A 22,946-nucleotide genomic window follows, 5' to 3' on the forward strand; every position below is an offset into this window, starting at 1 on the left:
TCTACAAACATTGCCCTGCCATAGGGGCACATAATACTTGCATATTTTGACAAGATATCTTCTGTAGAGTAAGAAAGCAATTAAAAGAACAATGCTGTAGTTGATTCTCTGAATATGGCTGAAGATATCAGCCCCAAATCAGCCCAAATATCTTTCGGAATTCATCTCTGATGATAGCATAAACTTCCCCTAACACGGTGTTGGTGCGTTTGGTGTTGAGAGTCCACCACGGGGGTAAGAGGCAGCAGGGTAAAGGAAGATTCAGGGAGAGGAGTAGACGAAAGAGAAGGGGTTTGAAGAAATTGAAGACGTAGAATAATACTCCAAAAAAGAATTAGAAAATGTAGAAGAATACTAACTGTAATAAAGCTAAATTCCACAGCAAGCTTTTAAACTGAAATTATAAGAAATAGACATAAAATGCCAGAAAGCCATAGCTAAGGTAGCTTGGCAAGAAATGGTATTACCAATATTGGTTGAGAATTAAATGATGAGAGGCTGTAGCAAGGTATGCACCCCAAGCTATGGGGGCCAAGAGTATTCACCCTCTTAGATGGTGGGAGGTTGAGACCTCAAACAAGATATGTTTGTAAAATGGCAAAAAGATGCTACACATGTTACACCTCCACCTTTTATACTTACCCTAGACTAAGGCATTTATGCTTTATTACAAGCCATCCCGGCCTAAGAGAGCTTTGTCCTCAAAGCTGAAATTGGGACAATTGATAAAGGAAGATTACAAGAATAGCTTGTAAGTGATGAATCCATGTTGAATGAAACTCCAAGCTGAAGATCTCATATATCAATGAAGTATAGGTATGAAATTTGAATATATTAGTGGAAACTGTCCAAAACAGGCTGCTGCACAAGAATGGCCATAACTTGAAGAAGGAATGTCCAATCATCATGATTGAGCTATAGAAATGTAGAGGACAATCCCTACTATCCAGCCATGCCATAAAAATCCCATTTTGATGACCATAGAGCAATTATTTTTATGACAAATTTAATACAGCAAGCTGTCCCGTTCAGATATTACTCTGTTTCTTGCAAAAGCCATGGAAAAGAGTCAAGGTATGATGATGGTTTCCAAGTAGACTCCTCCATGGGTAAACCTCTCCATTTAATAAGGTACTCCAGCAGCGAACGGTTTCTTAAAATCTTTTCTCTTTTGCCAATAACCTTTTCAGGCTCATAAATGATAAGACGATCTTCATCCATGGGAGGTAACTCCTCTAAAACCTTTATGGATGGAAAAGATATCTCTTAAGTCGGGAAATATGGAAGGTAGAATGGATCCTTGTTGAAGAAGGCAAATCAAGCTTGTATGCAAGCTCACCAACTCGTTTGTGTTGGGTATCTCACACGCCTTACTTACGCCTACGCTCATATGGGAGTGTGCGGGTGATCACTAGGACACTGGGGCACTTTTTACTCTCGGTAGGAGAGGTTTTTTCCCCCAGATTATGTGTACTATTTTGTATGTGCTTGTGGTGCACACTTACGGGCACTTACTGTGTTCGGGTGTGAACAGCCCCTTATAACCCTAAGGTATAAGGGTTATCGTTTGTACTTTCAGCTAACACTCAATTCAGTACTATTGGTATCGTGTTCAACTCTGTCTCTCACTCTCACACTGTCTACTGCACTTCAGCTGCACCTCGATCCTCTCCCATCTGACATTTGGTATCAGAGCTGGTCAGCAGCTCTGTTCGGTTCCCGAGGACTTGCGTCAGCACTGACAGCTCGTCGGTACCTGTCTGGTACAGCTCATCGGTACCTGTCTGGTACAGCTCGTCAGTACCTGTTTGGTACAGCACGTGCAGCCTGTACCTTCGCCTGCAGCCCCGCCAACTCCGCCAGCTGCGCGCCACCTACAGAGGTCGCTGCCACCTGTGCGCAGCTCCGTCTGACACACCACCTGACAAGTGCGCCCGCCACCTGCTCCGCCTGACGCCGCCTCTGTCGCCTGCTGCGCCCCTGGACCTGCACGCCTGTACCTACACGCCACCTGTGCAGGGCCGTCGCCTCTGCACTCTGCTTCCGGCAGGCGCCAGCTCAGCCAGCGCCACCTCCCGTGGAGTCCGCCATTTGTGCAGTACCCTAAGGCGCCGCCGCCTCTGACGCGCCACCTCGAGATTCGTGCTAGTCTTGGGATCCATGCCCGTCTTCGACCTGCAGAGGTAACATTTCTGCATTTTTTATTTCCACACAGGGATTCGTGCAGCAGCAGCAGGTTCAGTTTTCAGCATTGGGAAACGTGCTGTGTCAGTCTGTGACACATTGATTGCACATTTTGGGGCTTTTGTAACAGACATTTGTGACAGAAATTTTGGGCAGAAAATTTTGGGGCTTTTGATGGTTTAGTGCTGCTGAGCACTAATTGCACCTTGGGAAGCGTGCATCAGTGACAGTTTTTTTTTGATAGAGTACCCTTTGCACATTAATTGCAGACTTGTGTTTGCTGCAATTTCTGGAAATTTGCAGATTTCCAGCCCGTACTGCATTGACATTGCTCTATTGCCTTTTGGGAAATAATGGCAAATCAGGGAGGAGATGTATTCACCTATGTGTCCAAGGAAGACCGATTGGATGGGAACAATTATTCCCTTTGGTCTTTCATGATGAAGAATGTATTAGTGGCCAAAAATTTGTGGGATTATGTCAGTGGAGAGGAAGCACGACCGGGAGTTGTGGCTCCCGCTACTCCTCCTCCAGGAGGACGTGCAAGAGGGCAACCTCAGCCCCCTCCACCTCAGCCCGCTCAGCCACTTCCCCCAAGAACTGCAGCTCAGAAAGCTTGGGATACACGGGATGCACAGGCTATGTCGCTGATTGCATTGGCAGTTCAGCGTTCTATCATTCCTCATATTTGTTTAGCAGCTTCTTCACAAGAAGCTTGGTTGACATTGGAGCAGATGTTTGCAGGAAAGAATGAGACTCGCATCTCTTTCTTGAAGAAAGAGCTAGAGACTCTAAAGATGAATGAGGGTGATTCTATGCAGGATCATCTCAACAAAATTCAGGACTTGCGGGAGCAACTCATGAATGTGGATGAGTACTACTCAGATGCGCAGCTGATTTCTACGACATTGAATTCACTGCCTCCCTCTTACTTGGCTTTTCATACTGCCTTGAACCTCACTATGAGGATTTCGAAAGAGCCCATCACTTTCATTCAGCTTGTCAGTTTGCTTCTAGAGGAGGAGCAAACTAGACGGAACAGTGGTGTGGATGGTATAGCCTCTGAGCAGGCTTTTATGTCAAGGCAGAAGGGTAAAAACAGCCAAGGGAAAAATGCTTCGCAGAGTTCTGGTAGTAGTAGCACTTCACAGACAAGTCAGAAACAGGGGGGCACGCAAGCCAAGAAAGGAAAATGCCATTACTGCAAGAAGCCTGGCCACTATATCACTGAGTGCAGGAAGCGCATCGCCAAAGAGAAGAAGAAGGAGTCAGGGATGTCTGTTTCTGCAGCTCCTTCCACTGCTAGCGAGTCCGCATCCTTTGTTGCAGCCAGGGACTATTGTTTTTACACTTGCAGTTATGATGTCTCTTGGGCTGATAGAGCATTTAGCTCTACAGAGGATGCTGACACTTGGTTCTTTGACAGTGGTGCTTCACGGCATATCACATCTCGTAGAGATTTGTTTGCTTCTCTTGGTGCACCTCCCGTTGGGAAGTCTGTTCAGTGTGCTAATAATGCATCATACCCTGTTCGTGGTATTGGGGAGATTCAGCTTACAGCCATTGATGGCTCTATTCTCCGCCTACAGGATGCTTTGTATGTGCCTGGCATTAAGAAGAATCTGCTTTCCATTTCTTCTATGGCACGTTGTGGTTTGCAGGTCACCTTTGATGATGACCGTTGCATGGTCCGTGACAAGGAACACATGACATTGGTCTTGACAGGTTCTCTGTTTCATGGGTTATATGAGTTAGATGCTCTTTCGGTAGATCAGTCTGCATATTTGACATCCACTCTTACTCCTGCTATGTTAGAGGCAGAGTTATGGCATGCTCGTTTGGGGCATGTAAACTATGGCAGCTTGATGCTATTACAGCGTACTCAGATGTTGGATGGATTACCTCTCTTGGAGAGACCTCCTGAGCATTTATGCGAGGGTTGCATTTTGGGGAAAATGCATCGTTTCTCTTTTCCCCGTGATGTTGCTTTTAGAGCAACAGCCAGATTGCAGCTTGTGCATTCGGATGTTTGTGGGCCCATGCAGACACAGTCATTGGGTGGTTGTTACTATTTTGTAACATTTATTGATGACTTTACACGTTTTTGCTGGGTCTACTGCTTGAAAAAGAAGTCAGAAGTGTATGATGCATTTTTGGCTTTCAGTGCACTTGTGGAAACTCAGTCTGGTTGCAAGATTAAGACTCTCCGTTCGGACCGAGGGGGGGAATACATGTCCTCTATGCTGAATTCTTATTTGCAGCAGAAGGGCATTATCCATCAGTACACTACTGCATATACTCCACAGCAGAATGGGGTAGCAGAGAGGAAAAATCGGTCACTCATGGAGATGGCCAGATGTATGCTGAAGGCAAAGAGTTTGCCTCATAGTTTTTGGATGGAAGCCGTCATGTGCGCTTGCCACATTTTGAACAGATGCCCTACCAAGGCCTTGAAAACCGTCACACCTTTTGAGGCTTGGCACAGCCGCAAACCTTCTGTTGGCCACTTCCGTACTTTTGGGTGTCTTGCATATGCCCATATTCCACAGGTACTTCGAAAGAAGTTGGACAACAAGGCTGTAAAATGCATCTTTATGGGATATAGCAGCGAAAGCAAAGGCTACAGACTCTATGATCCCGTGACCAAGAAGGTTTTTGTCAGCAGGGATGTTGTATTTGATGAAAAATCAGAATTATCCTTGGCTGGTTTTGATACATATCAGGCTGCCCGTGATGTCTTTGAAGGGCTGCTGCCCATCACATTTGGTGATTCAGCTGGTACTTCAGCAAATGAACCTAATGTTCAGCCAGCTGCTCCTATGGAACATGCAGTAAATCAGCACATTGCTGAAACTGAAATTCAGCAGGAACTTGTACATAGTCAGGAAGCAAGACAGGTGCCTAGATGGTACACGCAGACTATGAGAGATAGTCATTTGGAAACACCCTTGGCTGGTCGTACTCGAAGGCAAACTCGACTGCATGATTCAGCACATTCCATGGAGTTTGTTATGGCAGCATGTACTCATGATAATGAGGAGCCTGAATGTTTTGAGGATGCACGACATAGTGTGCATTGGATGGCAGCCATGCAAGCTGAATTGGATTCTATTCATAAGAATCATACTTGGGATTTGGTGTCTTTGCCAGTTGGCAAGCGTGCCATTGGTACGAAATGGGTCTACAAATTGAAAAGGAATGCAGATGGATCCATAGATAAGTACAAGGCACGGCTGGTAGCTAAAGGCTACGCACAGAAAAAGGGCATTGACTATGAGGAGACCTTTGCTCCTACCTCCCGTATGACGACCATTCGGTCTATGATTGCCTTGGCTGCACATTTTGGTTGGAAAGTGCATCAGCTGGATATAAAGACTGCATTCTTACATGGGGAACTTCAGGAAGAAGTGTATGTACAGCAGCCCATTGGTTTTGCAGTTGAAGGCTCAGAAAATTTAGTATGCAAGCTGAAAAAAGCTCTATATGGTTTGAAACAAGCTCCACGAGCTTGGTACGCAAAGATAGATGCTTTCTTGCTTAGTCAGGGGTTTGTAAACAGCCCATCTGAGTCTACCCTTTATGTACATAAAGAGGGGGGATCCATGTTGATTTTGTGTCTATATGTAGATGACCTTTTGCTCACTGGAACACATGCTGATCAGATTTCAGCATTCAAAAATAATTTACAGCAAACTTTTGACATGTCTGACTTGGGTATTTTGCACTATTACTTGGGCATCCAGTTTGTACATGATGCTAGAGGCATTGGATTATGTCAGTCAAGGTACATTGGGCAACTTCTTGAGAAGTTTGGCTTACAGGATTGCAAGCCAGTTTGTACACCCATGGAACCTGGGCTCAAACTGTCATTACATGATGACAGTGATTTGTTTGATATCCATACTTATGCTCCAGCAGTGGGATGTCTCATCTATCTATGCCACACTCGGCCAGACATACAGTTTGCCGTTTCAGTTTTGAGCAGGTACATGCATCAGCCTCGTATGTCGCATTGGCAAGCTGTGAAGCGTGTGTTTCGTTACTTGCAGGGTACTAGAGCTCTTGGATTGCTTTATGCCAAGGGGGGACCACTGCAGTTACATGCTTACAGTGACTCTGATTGGGCTGGTGATTTTGATACTCGTCACTCCACTAGTGGCAATTGTTTCTTTCTTGGCTCGTCATGCATTTCTTGGCTTAGCAAGAAACAATCCACTGTTGCCACGTCGTCATGTGAAGCTGAGTACAAGGCAGCCTTCACTACTGCAGTTGAGTGCGTATGGCTTAGACGCTTACTTGCTGATTTGGATGTATCTGTTACGGAGCCTACTCCTTTATATACTGACAGTCAGAGTGCTATTGCAGTGGCACGGAACCCTGTGTTTCATGCTCGCACGAAACACATAGAGATTCACTACCACTTTGTCAGAGAGAGGCTACATGCAGGTGATATCAGCCTTGTCTACTGTCCTACCACCAGCAATGTGGCAGACATCTTCACCAAAGCTCTTCCACGAGACAAATTTGAAGCATTTCGCGATGCTTTGAATTTGACGCCCTTTGGTGGCGGATGATCCTTGTACACTTGATCACTCTTCACTCCAGGGGGGTTTGTTGGGTATCTCACACGCCTTACTTACACCTACGCTCATATGGGAGTGTGCGGGTGATCACTAGGACACTGGGGCACTTTTTACTCTCGGTAGGAGAGGTTTTTTCCCCCAGATTATGTGTACTATTTTGTATGTGCTTGTGGTGCACACTTACGGGCACTTACTGTGTTCGGGTGTGAACAGCCCCTTATAACCCTAAGGTATAAGGGTTATCGTTTGTACTTTCAGCTAACACTCAATTCAGTACTATTGCATTGGGTATCGTGTTCAACTCTCTCTCTCACTCTCACACTGTCTACTGCACTTCAGCTGCACCTCGATCCTCTCCCATCTGACATAACCCTAAGGTATAAGGGTTATCGTTTGTACTTTCAGCTAACACTCAATTCAGTACTATTGCATTGGGTATCGTGTTCAACTCTGTCTCTCACTCTCACACTGTCTACTGCACTTCAGCTGCACCTCGATCCTCTCCCATCTGACAGTTTGAGGATTTGATAAGGCCCATAGTAACGATGAGCCAACTTATTATGACCGCCTTTGAGAGAAGCATACCTAGATTTAGGCACTTTGAGGAATTCCCAATCCCCTTCTTCAAACTCCAAAGGTCTCTGCTTTTCATCAGCATAAGCCTTCATAACATCTTGTGCCTTTCGAATGTTTTCCTTGCATTGATGCAAAAGAGCTTCCATTTTCTCCACTTCAGCCTTGGCTTGTGGATTCACGTCTTCATGAAAAAGGGTTGAAGATATTTGCACTTTGTATCCATAAAGCGCTTCAAATGGTGACATGCCAATGCTCATATGATGAGTATTATTATAACATAATTCAGCAAGATATAACCAATGATCCCACAAAGCTTGAGTGTCATGGCAAAAATGACGAAGATAGACTTCCAACCATTTATTGACACGTTCCGTTTGGCCATCGGTTTGGGGATGATATGCCGTGCTAGGAGTCAAAATTGTTCCCATAGAAGTGAATAAACTCCTCCAAAAGCTTCCATGAACTTAGTATCACGATCGGATACTATCTTCAGCGGCATATCATGAAGCTTAAAAACACATTCCATGAACTGTTCAGCCACTTGCTTTGTTGTAAATTGAGCCTTGGTAGGGATAAAATGAGCTGATTTAGTCAACCGGTCCACCACCACATCAATGCTATTCCACCCATGCTTTGTTGTAGGTAAGCCCACAATAAAATCCATTGTAATATCAGTCCACTTGCCTTGAGGAATAGGAAGTGGCTGAAGTAATCCACTGGGTAGAAGAGAGGAATCTTTATTTTGTTGACACGGAAGACATTGCATAATATAATCCTTAACATCCTTCCAAATGCCCTTCCACCATTCTTTGACACTTTTTATCTTATTGGGGTCCACTCTAAGTAAGGTACAACAAGGGGAAGAAGCTGATGTCGAAGACAAAGTGTTGAAGCCTTTAGGATACCATGAAGGGTAGGAACCCCCTCTCAACCTGGATGTAGATGCCGAAGAAGGAAGAGGAGCCTGATATCGGTCTTCGTATGGTACCAAGAACTATAAGGAATGAAAGAAGAGGAAGTGGATGAAGCACCCCGCTAGAAGAGCAAGGTAGAAGTCACTGCCATGATAGCATCGAGAGAGATGCTGTACGATTCGCCTTGAGAGGGGAAATTGCCATGCTGGAAGAAGAGCAAGCACTCCTAGGATGATGAAACCATGAAACAAACAGTGCGCATCCCCATGTCTCTAGCCCAGGTAGGACCAAAGCAATCTGCAAGTTATCCCTACACTAAAAGACAAAAACCTGTAAAAGAGATGAAAATCTACAAACACAGAGATTAGTGGTGAGATGCTATAAAGTAAAACAGAACAGAAAGAAAATCTAACTTAAAATAAATGCAATGAATGTGTATGTGTGAGTAAATGCAGCAGAAGACAAAAGAATGTAAAAGCTAGACCTAGGGTATCCGAAAGGACCTAGAGACATGCTAGTTTAAGAAGATGGCCATCATTGCGTACATCCAGTAGCAAGGCTCTGCCAAGGGAACGCTTGACGAGGTGGGGAGGAAGGTGAGATAGATACATAAAGTGCAACGGGATCGGAACTTGCAGACCAATCAGCTAGTCTCTCCTCAGGTGTAGTGAAAGAGATGGGCTGTTGAGGTTGTACTCGAGCCATATGTCCAGCAACAACGGCAGGTGAGCAGATGAAGCAGGAGCGGAAGGCGTAGCCCCACTGGACTATGCAGTCGTAATGGTTTGTAGAGGCTTTTTAGGTGGAAGACCTTGAGCCTTGAAGCGATACTCCTCGTCCACATGGCTTGCTCTTTGGTAGTGTGTGCAAAACCGGTTTTTCTTAGGGAGTTGTTGCCAGATAGGTCTAGATTCTTTGGTACCATCTGAGGAAGAGGAGTCACCCTTTGATTGGCTTGCCTTCGCATCTTGCGAGTTCTTGCCAGTGGTGGTTTTCCCTCTCGAAGAAGAGGCAACCAACCCCCTCTACTCTGAATAAGACTATGATGAGGATTTTTTGTGGACTTAATCATGTAGCCTTGCGTAACGCAATAAATGACACTCAAACTCGTAGAAGGTTGGCAATCGAGGTTGGGAGATGATGTGTTGAATGAAACTGAAGTATTTTCAGGCAACTTATTCAAGAAGAATGTAACCTGATTGTCATCTGACTTTGGAGAGCTAGTAGTGGCAAACTCGGCAAGTAACCGCCTATATTCAGTCAGCTTGGCTTTTAGATCATCCCCTTCCTTAATAGAGGACTCTTGAAGCTCAAAGTTGAGATTGATACGCCGAGTATGATCACAAGCTGCATAGCGGTCGAGAAGGTGACTCCAATGCTCTGATGCGAGCGGGAAGTGTTGCAACTGAGAGTGAAACTCAGGAAGCAACCCTTGCATCAACTCAACATTGGCTGTGGCATTGCGGACTCTCTATTGACGGATGTAGTTAGGGTGAGCTAGCCAGCATAGGCTCTAGACCAATGATGAGGTCCCAAAGATCTGAGACTCAAGCACTTGTTGCATGAAATTAGACCAAGTTGTGAAATTTGACTCGTTAAAACGTGTCTTATCCGTGAAGGCATTCTTGGCCGTTGCAACAGGAGTGGTAGCGCTTGGAGATGGATAGTGTGAAAAAGTGTAGTGGGGATAGGATGGGGGAGTGGAGTATACTTGGGAATGGGCCCCAAAGTGCCCACCAGGCATGCAGGTAGTGTGCAAGGTGGATCCAGAGGCAGGGATGAGCTGACTAGGCATGGGCATGGTAGCCACATGAGGAACCTAAGGAGGTGGGATGGGAACACGGGGAGCAGAAAATGGGAATCCCTGCGTAGGTGTAACCCAAGGAGAGTGTGAAGACGCACCATAAGCCGAGGATGGAAATCCCTACATTTGAGTGGCCATGTGAGATGTGAAGTTGGGGATAGTGAGGGGGATGGCCATCACAGTCGACCCAGGAGTTATGGGTGTACTTCTTTGTTGAAAGGTGAGAGGCACTGTGTTAAAGGGTGGCATTCCCCCTAACGAAGTACCATGGTCCAAAGAGGTAGAGAATGGGGTGGAGAAGGAAAAGGTGCTAGGAGTGGAGATGGAAGATCCAACCCCTAGGGTGTGTGATGCAAATGTGGAGTGTAATCCAAGGTTTTGGAAAAATGATGAGAGGTGATCAAGGTGTGATATAGAAGAGGGTGGGATGGGAGGGAAGTGAGAAGTGTGTGTGATATGCTCAAATGAAATAGAAGCTGTAGATGTACTTGAATTCCGTCCACTTTGTGAGCCCCCTTTATTAAAGTTCACATACACAAAGCCATCCGGATCTTGTACCTCAAAAGAAGAAACAACACAAAAGAATTGTACAAACCTAACATTGGACTTGGCTGAGATGATGAAGATGGATTGCCAGATGTTCCGAATGCCGTACGGCCTCCATGATCGGAGAGGTGGCCAGCCTTACCAACCGGTCCGAATGTGGTAGCAAAACTGGTAGGAGGGGTGTAAACATCACCGTACTTGTTGCGATAGTATTCCTCAAAGTCCTCTGTCATGTTAGTGAAATCTGGAATAGGAGTAGAAGAAGGTGAAGGTGAGTGTGGAGTGTTGTCCTCCTCATCGAGTCCATAATGCTGTCTTAGGGCCTCCAATGATGGAGAAGCCTGATAAGACATCATAGGAACTGGAGAAGAACGTGTCTGGGACATTGTGATTCGGTTACGAGTCGTATTGTGTGCCTTGCACAAAGACTAGCTCTCCACAATATCCGCAGGATACTCTTTACAAGAGCATCGGCTTTGATACCATGTGAAGAAAACTGCTAGGGTTTGCACTAAGGACACATAGAGTGTATGACCACTCCAAGATTAAACTTCACGTATCAAATTGTTTTTTAAAATGAGATGGCATAGTGATGCCATAGAAATAGTGAATATTTATGCCAATTTGGTGACTGGGAGATGAAATTGGGATAGACCCTATAGGTTGCTTTGTCTATTGACATTGTCACTAATTGCTGGGATCCAAGAGACTTTTTGTGATAAATAGAAAGAGAGAGAGAAAGGTTATGTCTTGTCTTCAAGGTAGAGATTGAAGAGAAGCGGCAGGCCCATGAGCAATGACTGTTGCAAGGCTCTCTGCATTGAGGGCAGAAACGATTCTGTCATGTCCATGATGCGATCCTTAACTATCAGCATGATGAGAAGCCAACAAGGCCTACAGTGAGCTTCTGGACAATGCCTGTCTTCATGAGAGTGGACCAACAGCAGACATTGCAGAAAGAACCAGCCTATAGTTTAGCTTTGTAGTCATGTGTGCTGTTATTGTGACTGATGAAGAAGAGTGTCACTTGTAAGTTGTGATATGGGAATGCTTATGGAGAAGCCACAACTAAAGAGATTGACAAGCAACCAACTGCAATTTCCTTGTTTATTGAGGTGGCGACTCCATTAAAAAGGGAGTGATTTGAGGTTAACCAAGAAGAGACAAAGAGAGAAGGTTGGAGACTTTGAGTCATTGACTTACCACCTTAGACCGAGACTAAGATTTTGCATGCTCAAAGATGGGACTAGAGAGTTGTATACTTGAGGTGGGTTTAAGACACTATGCTTATGGCATCAGATTGATGTTGTTGAAGATCTCAACAAAATTAAGCATCATTTGAGGGCATTGAAGAACTAGTGAGGTGGCATACCTTATGCGATGATGAAACACCAAAAAAAAGAGTTGAAACCTTGTGAGGTTGAAATCTTAGAGGGGAAACTTTGTGTTCTTTTTATGGTTCATGTATGATATTATAACTCTATTGTGCTTAGAAACTTTGATACCTAAAGAAAAAGAAGTGGGAAAATTTGTAGAGCTTATAGAACTTTTGTGTCTATAAGGTGATTAGGTAGAGGTAATAGAGGTAGTCATCTTGTTACTCCACTTTTGTTGGAGCCTTGAGTAGTAATACTAGAGTAGACTCCTTGGATTTCTTTGACCTATAAACATTTTTTGTGGTGATTGTGATTGGGAGATCATTAATGCATCACTAGGGGTTTGGGGAGAGAGAGAGAGAGAGAGAGAGAGAGAGAGAGAGAGAGAGAGAGAGTGTGTGTGAGAGTTATATTAACGTCTACAAAAGGCTAAATCGGTCTATGAGACCAAAATGTTACATTTGAAAATTTAGGGAATTTTCCATGTCCCAAAATAGGTGACATCTAATGCTATGACTATCTAAATGGAAAATAAACAGTGAACAATACATAGGTGACGAGTACAAAATGATGTCTAAGCTTGATACAGTGTGAAACAGGGTTGTCACGTCCGATGGCATCCGATTAGTATAGTCCAATGCTAGTACGGTACTAATCAGACTAATAAATCTTAGACTTACGTTCAATGTTACGTCTAATGAAAGAAAAAATACATATAATTTTAAGTCTATGCTTAATGTTTGGACTTAAAAGTTAAAATATAAACTTAGAGATTTAAGTCTATGCTTAATGTTTGGACTTAAAAGTTAAAATATAAACTTAGAGATGTAAGTCAAAAGTAAGCGCAAAAGAGAGTTGAAACAAGACTCAAGAGTGTAGCATGAATAATGAAACCAACTTTATTATGAGCTAGATGTGCAATCTCACATAAAAAGTATACAAAAATGGATTGAGATAAAAGCTATCATCCATGGCTCAATCCGAATCAAGATACATGATTAGTCTAGGTGCTCATACCACTCTTGACATCGAAGGTGGAAGCATCCTTGTTGCTGCTTGAGGAGCCATCACTCTTCTCAACAAAATCACCTTCACTAATGACATTGCCCTCGTTATTATACTCGGGCTCTCTAAGCTCTATGTGAGAGGTAGTGATAAGTATGTCCTCTTGGGCCGAACTAGGAGTACTTCTCGAGCCACTCCCATGCCTCTTGTAGCATCTAAGGGCCCTATGAGCATCACGGGTGAATAACAATATGAGCGCGGTGTCAAAGAGTTTATTGTTCATAATATAAATCATGGGATTTTTATGAACACAGAAAAACTTTACTAGGATTTGTGTGAGGAATTTGCATACATAACTCAGTCATTGATACCCAACAACCAACTTAGTTACATAAGTTCTTTTGTATTTGGCATACAATTTTCAGTTGTACCATGTATATTGATAAAAAAAATAAGTCTATGGGAACTTACAACTTGATCAACTGGAAGTAATTGACAGTCTGCAGGATAAACCACATTGATTCAAATGGAAAAAATGGTTAGAACTCAAGAAAAATGTCAAAAGTCCACTAGGTTCATGGGGGACCTAGAATAATGAACTTAAGTGACTTGTAAGTGACCAAAGTAGGTCAAAAAGTGAAGTGGGAGCTGAGCAGGATGCAGCCCGCATTTTCCGGCGCAAAATGCGGGCGTGCATACCTGCAACAACTGGAGAAGAACTGTGAGCTATGGTGCATGTTTTGGAGCATGCAAACTGAAGCAAACTGGAGCTGAAGATGAAGATACAAACAAGAAAGGTGAGAGCTCCTCTTACCCATCCATTTGGTCTGACGAAAATGAATGGTATGACAGTCTATAAAAGAGGGAAATCTGAGAGAAAAGGATTCAGCCTGCTCTTATGTACGTATTCTCTCATTTTATTTACCTTATTCATGGTCCAATGAAGCCCGACTTGTACCCAAGTACTTGAGTGACTTTGGGGCAAGCAAAGGGGGAGGATTCTGAAGGTGAATGGGCTGTTATGGGCTGAAAAAACCAGTCGTAAACAGGGCAGCCCACTGTTCTTGTCCATTTTGTTGAACAAACAAGTGATCCATGTGGTTGTAATAGAAGAAATTGACCTCTTATCATCAGGGCTTTACTCATTAATGATTAGAGGAGCTTATTCTTGAGTTTATGTACACTTTTCGAGCTTGATTATGGGCTGGAAATTTTTGTTTTAAAACAGGGCTGAAGTTAAATTTATGCTCCATCAATGCATTTCATGTACTATTGTTCTATGTCTTGAATGTACTTGAGTCTACCATCAAAATACTCGTTTCTTGGAGTTGTAATCCGTCTATGTACATGAGATAGAAGCCCTTTGAGCATGCATTTGATATATGCATTTGGATTAAAATTTGAGAATATTCTTTATGTAATGGCTTATTTTTTCCAAATGTATTTGATGTAATCAAGTTAAAGGCATTCATTCCATTCATGTATGCTAAATACACAGAAAAAGCTTGATATCTTCTTCTTCAACTAAGTCATTTCTTAAACTTGAATCTTGTCAAACTCCATTCTTTTTCCCTTCTCCAAATCTTGAATCCCACACTCTTCTTCTGCTCTAAGCCCCGGTGGTAGACCTTCAACTCCTAACACGACGACAGTGGTGAACCCGACGTGAAGGTCCGCTGTGGAAGAAGAAGTACAATGGGAGAATCATCAAGTTCGGGAGGAGATGCCTTGCAACAGTTGGTTCGTCTGATGCAAGAAAGCCAACAATAACAGTTGCAATTTCAGCAGCAGTTGCACTTGCAACAACAACGGAGACAAGAAGAAGAGCGGAATGATGCCGCCACCATTAAAGCTTTGGAAGCAGTTGGGCAAGAGCTCAAGCAATTTAATGGGCAAAATGTGTCTTCTTTTATCCGCCTCTATACTGACAAGATGGTCTTCTTCGGAGTTCCTCATCATGCCTGGAGCCGATATTTTGCCCGTTTGGCCGTACATGGTCTCCAGGATCGAATTCATGGTCTTTTCCAAAAAGACGCGGGATGGTCCGCATTCAAGAAGGCTCTTCGAGAAGAAATTTTTCTTGAAGATTCTGGCTTTATGACAAAGAAAGTTTTCACTGAATGGGTCGAAAGGCCCAATAAGGGTCTAACTGCCACTGCTCTTTATCGCGAATTTGAAAGCAAATTTGCTCAACTAGATCCTGACGATTAGCAAGGTATGGAAAGTCAGAAGATTGAATTATTTCTAAAGGTTGCAGATCCTTTTCTTCAAGAGAAGCTAACTGATCGACTTGAAGATCTTGACTCTGAGACGGGATTGAAGACTGCTTGGAGTGATGTCACTGAAGCAGTTAATATGATTGCTCGAAGAGAGCGGTTGCGCCTAAGATGGGGATTTACCCCTGCTCCAACTGAATCCATGAAGGAGCCTGTTCCTGTTTCTCGACCTCCTGTCTCTATGGCTGAGCAACCAAGAAATTCTGCTGTTCCATCTCCAAAGAAGGATGTCATGGACGAGTTAATTAAAAGCATGCGGGATCTCCATCTTAATCTAACGGAGATTAATTCCAAGGTGGAAAAGCTTGATATGAAAGTGGAAGAAAGGGGACGGTCAACTGCCCAAAGACTTGTACGAGAAGGCTTCAAAAGACGCTGTATCTGGTGTGATAGCCTACAGCATGATAAGAGGGAGTGCGGTGCATTCCGTGAAGCTGAAGCACAAAAATTAGTCTTTTGGAAGGATGGTAAAATTCATGCAACCGAAACTGGGCTTCCTCTTGAGGCAAATTTCGGTAACGGTGGCATGAAAAAAAGATTGGAGGATTTGGCAACAAGAACAGCCTATGCAGCTGTTGATGCAGCAACCTATGGGTTGCAAATTGAGCCAACTAATGAAATTGTTAAAGCATGTAAAACTGATGCAAAATCTAAAGTGTGGATGCAGGCCTTAGAATGCATGGAGCAAGGCAAGGCAACCAAAGATGATTTAACTACTGCCAGTCAATGCATCCGAGGAAGAACCGGATAGACCGAGCTAGTTGATTCATTTTCAGCTTTGCTCGGTTAGCTGAAATTAATTATCATGAAGCCATGATAGAAGAAAAGAGAAGAAGAGATGAAGATGTTGCTGGTCCTTCTTCTTCGGGGCCAACTAAACGCGTGACAAGAAGTAAACCAGATCAGCAGAAGGCTGTTGAAAATCCTCCACCGCCAATGCTTGAGATGGGAGATGCCCCTCAAGCAAAGAAGACAGAAGAAAAAAGAAAAAGCAAACATCCCAGCTACAAGTTGCAGTCTGATATAGAGACCGCAACGGATCTTAAGCGGATCCTAGAAGAAAGGATTCTTGGAAGTAGAATTGAATTTACATTAGGTGAAATTCTCGGAATTGCAAAACGAGGATTTCATGATGTAATAATTAATGTAATTAAACGAAAAAGACAATATGTTGGTGAGGAAACTGAAGAATCCGTGCATGCTTTTTTGCAAGCACTTCATGTGTATTTGCAGGATGAAGAGAAGCTGAAAACTCAAGGGATTCGATTGGAGGCAATCAAAGAATTGATTGCAACCATAGAAGCCAAAGATGAAGACATTTATGAAGCAGAAACTGAAGAAGCTATTATGGTGGGAACTTCTCAATCCAAAGTGCAGCCCATGCATAAGAAAGAAGCTCATCTTTACAACATGCAAGAAGAAAATGATGCTCACTTTATTCCTAGTAGTCACTACTCCCGTACCCATTGGGCAAGGGTGACCACTGAAACCGTTGTTAAGATTGGAGAAAAAGAGACTCCATGCATTGCCCTTATAAACCATGGCTCGGAGATTAATGTCATATCAAGAAGTCTCTATGAGAATGGCGGATGGCCCATTGATGTGGACCCAGGATGGCGTATGAAAGCAGCCAATAACTCCTCTGGCGATCTTTATGCAGCATGCCCTTATGTACAAGTTACTATTGGTAATGTAAACGATGAATTTCATTTCTTTGTTCAAGATCCTGCAGCTATCCTATCATTCTTGGAAAACCTTTTATTTTTGAATCTCGTTTAGAGACAAAGGCCCTTGACGATGGTTCATCATATGCCCGGATAAGAAGTAAGGATAATGACAAAGCTGTCCAATTCTTGACTGTATGTGTAAATCATCACCGGAATAGAGATCGATTGAGAGATCATCCTGCTCCTCCTAATGCCCGAGAATTTAAGGGTTTTTGGGTAGCACTGCTATAAGTGGAGGCTATGGCGGTGTTTCATGTCACAAAAAATTGCCTCCACATATAAAGGGGGCAATACCACAGTGTGGGCTGTTATAAACAGTCTTCAGCCATGAATAGAGCTGAAAGAAGGCATTTATATCATGTGGAACAAGAACTGAAGCAAATTGATGTTTTGCCTAAAGATGATGAAATTTCAGGGCTCTTTTATGGGCTGATTTATAATGATACAATGGCTGAAATATATGCAGCTATTCATGCAGAAAATCAAGCTGAAAATCAGTCCATACAGGTATGCACATTGGATATGTATGACATAATTCAAGAATTTACAGATCAAGAAGCTTTTGGACAGCCAAACAAGGATGAGGTAAGAGTAGAAACAAAATATAAGACAATTGATAAAAAGGTCAAGCCGGTGGCTACTCCTCTACCACCCGAAAGCGAAGGACTGGCAGAAAGGGTATCCAAACAGCCAAGCCTTCGTGATTCCAAAGACATTGGTCACCAATTTATAGCAGAAAGTCTACAAGAGCTGAAAATTGGTGACAACTCTTTTCTCTTGCCAGCTGAAAAGCAAATCTTCATGCAGATGTTAAAGAATCATGGCAAAGCTTTTTCATTTCAGCCACATGAAATTGGCTGTGTGGATCCAAGTGTTATGGCACCAATGGTGATTTTTACGGTCCCACACGTTCCTTGGAATCTTAAACCAATTCCGGTACCAAGGGCTCATTTGCCTAAGTTATTGGAGCTTCTAAATGAAAAGATAAAAATGCGAATATTGGAGCTGTCTTCAGCCCCATATTCCAACCGATGGTTTACTGTGCCTAAGAAGAATGGATCTTTGCGATTCATTTAAGATTTACAGCCTGTCAATAAAGTCACTATTAGAAATGTTGGTTCGGGGCCAATTGTTGATGAATTCGCTGAAGCTTTTGCAGGTAGAGCAATTTATTCCATTGGAGATTTATATTCGGGCTATGACCAATTTCAGCTTGCTTTGGAGAGCCGAGATGTTACCACAATGAAGGCGCCTCTTGGTTTAGTCCGCATGTGTACTCTACCTCAAGGAGCTACGAATTCAGTAGCTCACATGACGAATGCCATGCATAAAGTGTTGAGAGATTATATTCCCTAATTAACCCTTCCTTTCCTTGATGATGTACCAATCAAAGGATGTGAAGTTCATGAGAAGAATGAAGAACTCAATGAACTTGGATGTCGCAAGTTTGTTTCCGATCATATTAATGATTGTGCTCAAATCTTGTCTAAATTAGAAGAAGTCCATCTTACTCTTTCAGGTGCTAAATCTGTTTTTGGAGTTGAAGAAGTTCTTGTGGTACGGCATATGTGTGGTCCATATGGCCGAAAGTCCTCTCCAACCAAGATTGATGCTATCAGCAAAATGCGGGAAATATGCTCAAATATTTCAGAGGTGAGAAGATTTCTTGGTGCATGTGTCTTCTACCTCATTTGGATCCCACATTTTGCTCATGTAGCTGAAAATCTTTATCAACTGCTAAGAAAAGGCCAAAGGTTTATATGGGAAAAAGAACATACTCAAGCTATTCGGAAATTGAAGAAATTGCTGATTTCAGCCCCCACCTTAAAGAGGGCTAATTACTCTAATGGACAGCCTATTATACTCACAGTGGATACGAGTCCTATTGGAATAGGATGGGCAGTCGGTCAAGACGACCTTGAAGGCAACAGATATGCAATTTGCTTTGGAGCGAAGGTTCTTAATGAACGACAAAGAAGGTATGCTCAAATTAAAAGAGAACTTTGGGGAGTAGTAACTGCATTGAAATGTGACCGGGAGTACTTCATGGGCGCACATGTAATAGTTGAACAGATTGTCTTCCACTCTTGGGCATGATTGCCAACTGCTCAACTCCCGATATAGCAATGCTGAGATGGATAGCCTATATTAAATCCTTAAATCCTGATTTAAAACATATTGCAGGAAGAGATAACCCAGTTGCTGATATGCTTTCGCGTGCCAGATATAAGGATGAAAAAGAGATGATGGATGAGAAAGAATCAAAGTCTATATTTGCTAAAAATGATGCTGTAATTGCAGGTTCAGATCTGAAAACAGTAAGTACAGCTGTACCTAATGATGGCTCAGCTGTCAAAAATGTAGGTACAACATTAATTACAGAAAGTACAACAGGTTCAGCTGTTGCTAAAACAAAATTTACATCAGCAAAGAAGGAAGAAACAACCATAGAAGGACACTGGGCAGCTGATAGACAGCATGCTCAATGTTTTGTTATGGTTTGTTCATACTTTAAAGAAGAATATTATGCAGGTGATTGGCTAAAACTTGGCCAATTTTTGAGCACTATGACAAAGAAGAAAGATTGGACTAATGAAGAGTTCAAGAGAATCAAGAGAAAAGCTTATGGCTTTTGTCTTAAAGATGGCTACCTTTGGAGGCATGCGAAAAAGAAAGGAAAGGTGCCTGTTCGTGTCTTAGGAGACAAAAAGACTCAAAGACAGGTCATGTAAGAATTTCATGAAAGCCTATTGGCTGGTCGTAGAGGCATATGGGGCACTTTTGCCAAAATAAAAGAGAAATTTTGGTGGCAAAACATGTATAAAGACATTGAGCATTTTGTTAAGTCTTGTCATGTTTGTCAAATGTACTCTATGGTTAAGCATAGAGATGGGCTTCAGCCTACCTTTCCTTTATCCATTCACTATAGATGGGTTATTGATTTAGTAACCATGCCTACAGGAATTTGGAACATGAGATATCTAGTACTTGCTAGAGAAGATCTCACAAATCAAGTGGAAGAAAAAGCCTTGATAACAAAGTCTACTCAAGCAGTTTGTAGATTTTTACTTGAAGAAGTATTTTGCAGGTATGGCTGTGTTGCCAAAGTAACTGTTGATAGAGGAGAATTGGATGCTGATGAGGCTCGCCATTTCTTTGCTCAATTGGGAATCAAGCTATCTCTTACATCAGCCTACAACCTTGAAGGCAATGGTAAGAGCGAAAGAGGTCATCAACCAATTCTTAAAGCTTTAGCAAAATCTTGCAAAGGAAAAATGAGGGAATGGCCTAGAATGCTACCATTCGCATTATGGGCTGATAGAACTACCCATAGTGCAGTAACAGGTTATATGCTGGCTGAACTAATATATGGACAGCCACCTATTATGCCTATTGAGGAGTCCATTGTCACATGGAGTATCTTGCCTTGGGATGAAGGCATGAATAGAGAAGAGTTGCTGACTTTGCGTGTAAGGCAACTTAAAAGAAGGCCAGAAGATATCAAGACAGCCATTGAAAGGTTGAAAACTGCAAGATTAAAGAATAAGAAGAGGTTTGACAAGCATCATCGATTCTGTCCAAGAGCTATTCAAAAGAATGATTGGGTATTTGTCTATGATAGCAGCCTGGACAATCAATATAGTGCTCATAGGAAGCTAGCCAAGCGATGGTTTGGTCCATATGTAGTGAAAGTAGTACATGATAATGCTACTTATACTTTGGCTGAAATGGATGGAACCATGGTAAAAGTACCAATAGCCGGTAAACGTATCAAGCTCTTCAAACGGAGAGAATCTTCAACTTATGAGCTTGATGACTTGGATATGAGCCAACTACTTGAAGACAAGCAGGAAGAAGAAGACTTAGAGAATGAAGATGAAGATATGTCAGAAGAAGACCCTCCTTAAGCCTGTAATCTTGTGAAATGGCCTATCTCCTCCTTGGGCTCCAAGTAAAGCTTCCAAAAGATTTGCTCCTTCTCCAAGTCCCTCTTGCAAAAGTCACACTTTTAAGTGTGCTACGGAAAGCTTGAGTGAATCCACATTTATTTATACATTTAAAGGATGAAAAACTTAGATTAAACAAATGAAACTTCTCTAAATATATTTCATAATCTATAAATAAAGTTATGAACTAAAAAGTATAAAAATTGGATATACGATACTTGTCTTGCCATAGATATCTCATGCATGTTGTGTAGCATGCGTAAATTGGAGCGATAATAAATTAGCCACTCCAATTGTCGTGTGCTATGCTTATTATGAATTTTGGTGTGCACGAGGGAATAGGCAGATCAATTTCTCTCACATGCACCCGACGAACAATCCTAAATCATGTGAAGAAAAAGTAAGTTTAAACTTTAAACTTGCAAGTTGTAACTAGAATTAAATGAAAAAAGAGAAGAGGTTTTCAAATTTGTGCAAGAATGCGTGAGGCCACTCTTTGGAGGTGGAGCAATCGGTAGCCAAATGACTCCCACAAAAAAAGGGGCTTCACCAACGATTCCCGTTTCCAACAAATGGTAGATGCGAAAGCGGTGCTCCTTTGATCGCTATAATTGATGAGCTCTTGGAGGAAGGCACCATGGTGCTCTTCCACCAAAGCATTTGGAAGAAAGGCATCACGATTGGCAAGGACATTGGTATCCATGAAAAGTGAGAGTTTTTTGAAGGTGGGATGCAAGAGTGCCGCAAATCCATGTATGGGTCGCTTCATCCACTCCATTTTTTTTTCGTCAAAAAGAGAATATCATCTTTTTTAAGGGTGGTATTCAAGATATCACCATAATAGGTGTAAGAGGATAGAGATTTAGAGGTGAAATTTGAAAAGAAAGAGAGTGAGACAATATGAATTATAGATTCTAAAACTAAAAAGAAGCATGAATCATTAAAAAAAAATAAATAAAAACAATACCATAAAGAAGAGGCATTTCCATCCAAGATGGTCGATGATTGTATATTCTTCATCGCATCCTCTATAAGATGATAGAGGAGGCCAATAGTAGTCCACTCCATGTTCGTCATATGAAGCATCTTGTAGATGGGAGTGATGGCAATGACAATGCCTCTCACATTCATCCAAAATTTCTCCTCTAAGCAAAGCCTTTGAATGGCCTTTGCTTCCACTTGGCTTGATGTGGACTTCCTTTCAAGCCATTCCTTAAAATCATTTGACACAATTATTTTTTGTAGCCTATTGCGAATGTCATAGAGACGCTCGAGGAGAAGCCACATGATTGCAAACTGAGTCTTTGAGGGCTTCTTCAACTCCAAGTCCAAGTATGAGTGATAAATTGTAAGAACTCGGACCTTGGAGTTGATAAAGCCAACGATTGTGTAAGCGTCATTGACAATCCTCGCCACCCACTCTAACTTGCTTATATCTTCCATAAGAAGATCTAGACAATGTGTAGCGCATACTGTCCATACTATGGATGGAAACTCGGCCTCAAGTTTCCGCCTCATAGATGCACAATTTGAGGCATTGTCTGTGACAACTTGCACAACATTTTGCGGCCCAACCTACATGATTATACACGATGAAATTAGAATAAATTTAGGAGGTTAAAAGAAAAGAGAGATTACAAAATAATGGATTTAGAAGCATGACCTCAATGATGGCTTGCCGTATGTGCCAATACATGAATGAGCCGGTGGTTCTTCTTTCCCTTGTGCCCACATTCACCACTTGTAGGAAGTATGTGCCAAGTGGGCAAGAGACGAGGATGTTGATGATCCCTTTTTTTTTGCAGTCACTTCATCCATCGGATAAGATAGAGCATCCATACTTCGCCCAACCGGCACGCACGGGCTTAAGGGACCTGTCAATCCTCTCTCTCTTCTCATTGAGTTTCTTGGTACGCATGTTATTGTATGTGACACTGTACCATCCCTCGCATGGACCAATGGTGGCAATGGCTTTTATCATCCACTTCCATTGATCCACTTTGAGAAT

The 22,946-nt window shown here is 42.5% G+C and overlaps 2 protein-coding genes across 5 annotated transcripts in view; one reads left to right on the top strand and one right to left on the bottom strand.

Moving 5' to 3' along the window:
* LOC148032450 (pentatricopeptide repeat-containing protein At5g27110-like) overlaps positions 1-22,946 on the top strand; it is a 47,865-nt gene that overhangs the window by 6,568 nt on the left and 18,351 nt on the right. The gene's annotated exons all lie outside the window — the stretch shown is intronic.
* LOC148032451 (uncharacterized) lies at positions 1,690-22,456 on the bottom strand. Its single transcript, XM_087683925.1, has 4 exons — positions 21,906-22,456; positions 2,103-2,175; positions 1,805-2,037; positions 1,690-1,756 (listed from the first exon to the last, which is right to left on the bottom strand). The coding sequence occupies exons 1-4, from the start codon at positions 22,454-22,456 to the stop codon at positions 1,690-1,692; spliced, it is 924 nt and encodes a 307-aa protein (XP_087540051.1).

This window comes from Lygodium microphyllum, chromosome 8 (genome assembly GCF_053477565.2).
Source record: "Lygodium microphyllum isolate KBCC chromosome 8, Lygodium_microphyllum_v1.1.10, whole genome shotgun sequence".
NCBI classification, from domain to species: domain Eukaryota; kingdom Viridiplantae; phylum Streptophyta; class Polypodiopsida; order Schizaeales; family Lygodiaceae; genus Lygodium; species Lygodium microphyllum.

Excerpts from the sequence above, each read along its gene's own strand:
- LOC148032451 (XM_087683925.1), bottom strand. The coding sequence starts at position 22,456 with ATGAGGCGGAAACTTGAGGCCGAGTTTCCATCCATAGTATGGACAGTA. Across the intron at positions 2,176-21,905 it reads GGAAATGCCTCTTCTTTATG|GTCGAAGACGGGCATGGATC; the intron begins GTATTGTTTTTA and ends TTACCTCTGCAG. Across the intron at positions 1,757-1,804 it reads GCACGTGCTGTACCAAACAG|GTACCGACGAGCTGTCAGTG; the intron begins GTACTGACGAGC and ends TGTACCAGACAG.